A 2,830-nucleotide genomic window follows, 5' to 3' on the forward strand; every position below is an offset into this window, starting at 1 on the left:
TTTTTTTATTTTTAAATTTGTTTTCTCTTTTGGATATATGTATCACCTTTTTTTTTGTAATTCAGATTAGTAATGTAATTATTAAGAGAAATGTAATTCATTAATAGATTAGAATGATCAAAATTTAATTATATTGTGTGGACACAAAATTGATTAATTAAGATTAAGACGTGAAAAAGGAAAAAGAGTCACAATACGTGGTTTTGCTTTCTTGCTAATATATAAAATGCGTGAAAGAAAAAAAATTAAAATATCACCATTTAAAAAAAATTGTTAATCATGCATATGAAAAGGGATTGGAGAATATGCATGGATATAAAAAAAAATTATTATTCGATTGTAGAATAAAAAATAATCATATATATATAAAAAAATAATCATAACAAAAAAATAATTAATATATGTGACTTAAATTTTTATATGTATAATTAATATATATATTTAAAATTATTTAACAAAATTAATATATATGTATAGATAAATAAAGAAATTATTATAATTTATGAAAATTACACATACGATCACTACAAGAAACACGGAAGATAGAGGCAACAAATTGCCTGCGGTTTTTCCATGAGCTGCAAATTGGCAAGATAGCTGCGATTGGCATTCGACCTCTTCAATGTGACGCAGAATCGGATGGATTAGCGTCGAATCCATGAAGCACCGCCACCAACCCCAACCCTTTATCATATACGTGGTGGTTGTGTTACCTAATCTGATCAGATTACCCAAAATCAAGAAAAACAGAAACCTACGAAAGGAGAGTAGAAGCGCGCAAACCCCTGTTCTCTGCTCCGCCGTGTGCCGCTGTGTCACCCTGGAATCGCGTGGCTGCCGACCCATCCTCCTCTCACCGCCATCGACCGTTCCCCTCTACTCTACAGTGCGTGAAACCCCTAATCCCTCCTCCACGGTGTGCGAAACCCACCCCTGTTCTCTGCTCCACCGTGTGCGTTTGTGCCATCTTTCAATCGCGTGGTTGCCCAGACATCCTCCTCTCACCGTTCTCGACCGTACCCTCTCCTCCACCCCTTACTCCCTCCTCTATCGTGCGCGATCTGAGCTATCGCGACCTCTCCCCTGGTTCATTCTTCCATCCAATTTGTTCCCTATTTTCATCAAAATTGTCTACATCTTCTCGGTTCAGATTATGCTTTCAGGTTAATTTGATTTAGATTTTGTCTATATCTTCTATTAATTGAAGTTAATTGTTCCTATATAGAGTTAAAGGATTTGAAGGTACCACTATTGTGTTTTTGGGTTGGTCTGATGGAATCGAAACAGTTCTCTGCGTTGTTTTAATAATTGATATAAAGTATTGACATGTACCCTTTATCGTTCAACAGCTCCAATTGATGGGTTTCCACTTTCAAATATCTAACAATTTTTTTACTCAAATATTTAATAATTGCTTAATGCTGCTGCTGATGTTTTTCTGTTTTGATAAGTTGTTGCTGCTATTGACTGTTGTATATATACTTGGTAAATTTTCATGTCACCTAAAAATTTATTTTGCCTTTGGACTGTTATTTATTTTGTTGCTATCAACTTTCTTTGTTGTTAGTTTTTTAGGTCTGTTGTTAATTTTATAGAACTAGAATTGTTGAAATTTTACATTATTCAGAACTGTGTAAGTGTGCTAGTATTTGCCTAATTGAAAATTGAAAATTAGATACTAAATTGATATATATATTGTTACATACTTATATACATGAGAAGTCGAGAGAGAACAGTACACAACATAGCTGCAAATTTGGATTGCAATTTTGTTCAGGTGTCTTTTTTGTTTTAGTTCTCAATTTGGTACAGTTCAAAATTCTTGTGTTGCATCTACAATCACACAAGACTAAAGTGAAATATACTAATACAATTTGGTATTGTATTGCTTTACATCAGGACGTGGAATAAAGTCGCTTAGTAATTTGGTTATTCAACTTAGGGAAGTCTGTAACCATCCTGACCTCTTAGAGTATGCCTTTGATGGTTCATGTAAGTACCATGCTATTAAAGGTTCTATTGGTTTGGTACTTTATGGTTCTCAACTAAGTTGTGTTTTGCTTTCTTAGGGCTTTATCCTCCTGTAAATGAGATAGTTGAACAATGTGAAAATTTTCGTTTGCTTGAACGGCTGTTGAAAAGGTTATTTGCAAGAAAACACAAAGTATGTTCACCAATTATGTGATTGTCTCTCAATATATTATTTTATTTTCTCTAAGCTGTTATGGTTATTTGTGTTTGCCAAATGCTTTTAGGTTTTGATATTCAGTCAGTGGACCAAAGTGTTAGACATACTGGATTACTATTTTAGTGAGAAAGGCTTTGAAGTTTGTGAAATTGATGGTAGTGTTAGACATACTGCATTAGCATGAGCCGTTAATCTAGATTTATTTGTTGCTCTTGTTATAAGTTTTATATACTTCTTTAGATTTTTAATCCAAGTTGTACAATTTATTAATATTAATTTATAGCATGGTTGTTTGCAAATTTTATTCCAAGTTGTGCTTACATGCTGATCATATTAATTTTGTTGCTCACATGCTAATCATATAGTGGACCAAATTTTATATACTTCTTTAGATAAATTCAGCACTTTATGAGTTCTGATATAATTATGCAACATGGCTAGCACATTTTACGGCATCATCTTTTGCTAAAACTCAGTTGTTATAAACCATGCTTATCTTTCATTTGAATCCATGTACATTATACGCTGAATTTTCTTTCTTTCTTCTTGTATTATTATTATTATTTTGTTAATTTATTTTTTAACTTTTTCAGTTTGTTACTTAATCAGGAAAATCAAGGTTACAAAGACAAGCAGTGGTAG

General features: G+C 32.5%; 1 protein-coding gene across 1 annotated transcript; it reads left to right on the forward strand.

Moving 5' to 3' along the window:
• Positions 1-658: 658 nt before the first annotated feature.
• Positions 659-2,830, forward strand: LOC148581964 (uncharacterized). The gene is made up of 4 exons (XM_088501381.1): positions 659-1,163; positions 1,900-1,992; positions 2,070-2,164; positions 2,798-2,830. Exons 1-4 carry the CDS (start codon positions 659-661, stop codon positions 2,828-2,830), a joined length of 726 nt encoding a protein of 241 aa, XP_088357507.1.

Source organism: Arachis ipaensis, chromosome B10 (assembly GCF_059453495.1).
Source record: "Arachis ipaensis isolate K30076 ecotype BB chromosome B10, ASM5945349v1, whole genome shotgun sequence".
NCBI classification, from domain to species: Eukaryota; Viridiplantae; Streptophyta; class Magnoliopsida; order Fabales; family Fabaceae; genus Arachis; species Arachis ipaensis.

Bases quoted from the DNA above. Each gene is read 5' to 3' on its own strand.
- LOC148581964 (XM_088501381.1), top strand. From the start codon at position 659: ATGAAGCACCGCCACCAACCCCAACCCTTTATCATATACGTGGTGGTT. The intron at 1,993-2,069 runs GTAAGTACCATG...TTGCTTTCTTAG, and splicing joins GTATGCCTTTGATGGTTCAT to GGCTTTATCCTCCTGTAAAT. The intron at 2,165-2,797 runs GTATGTTCACCA...TTACTTAATCAG, and splicing joins TATTTGCAAGAAAACACAAA to GAAAATCAAGGTTACAAAGA.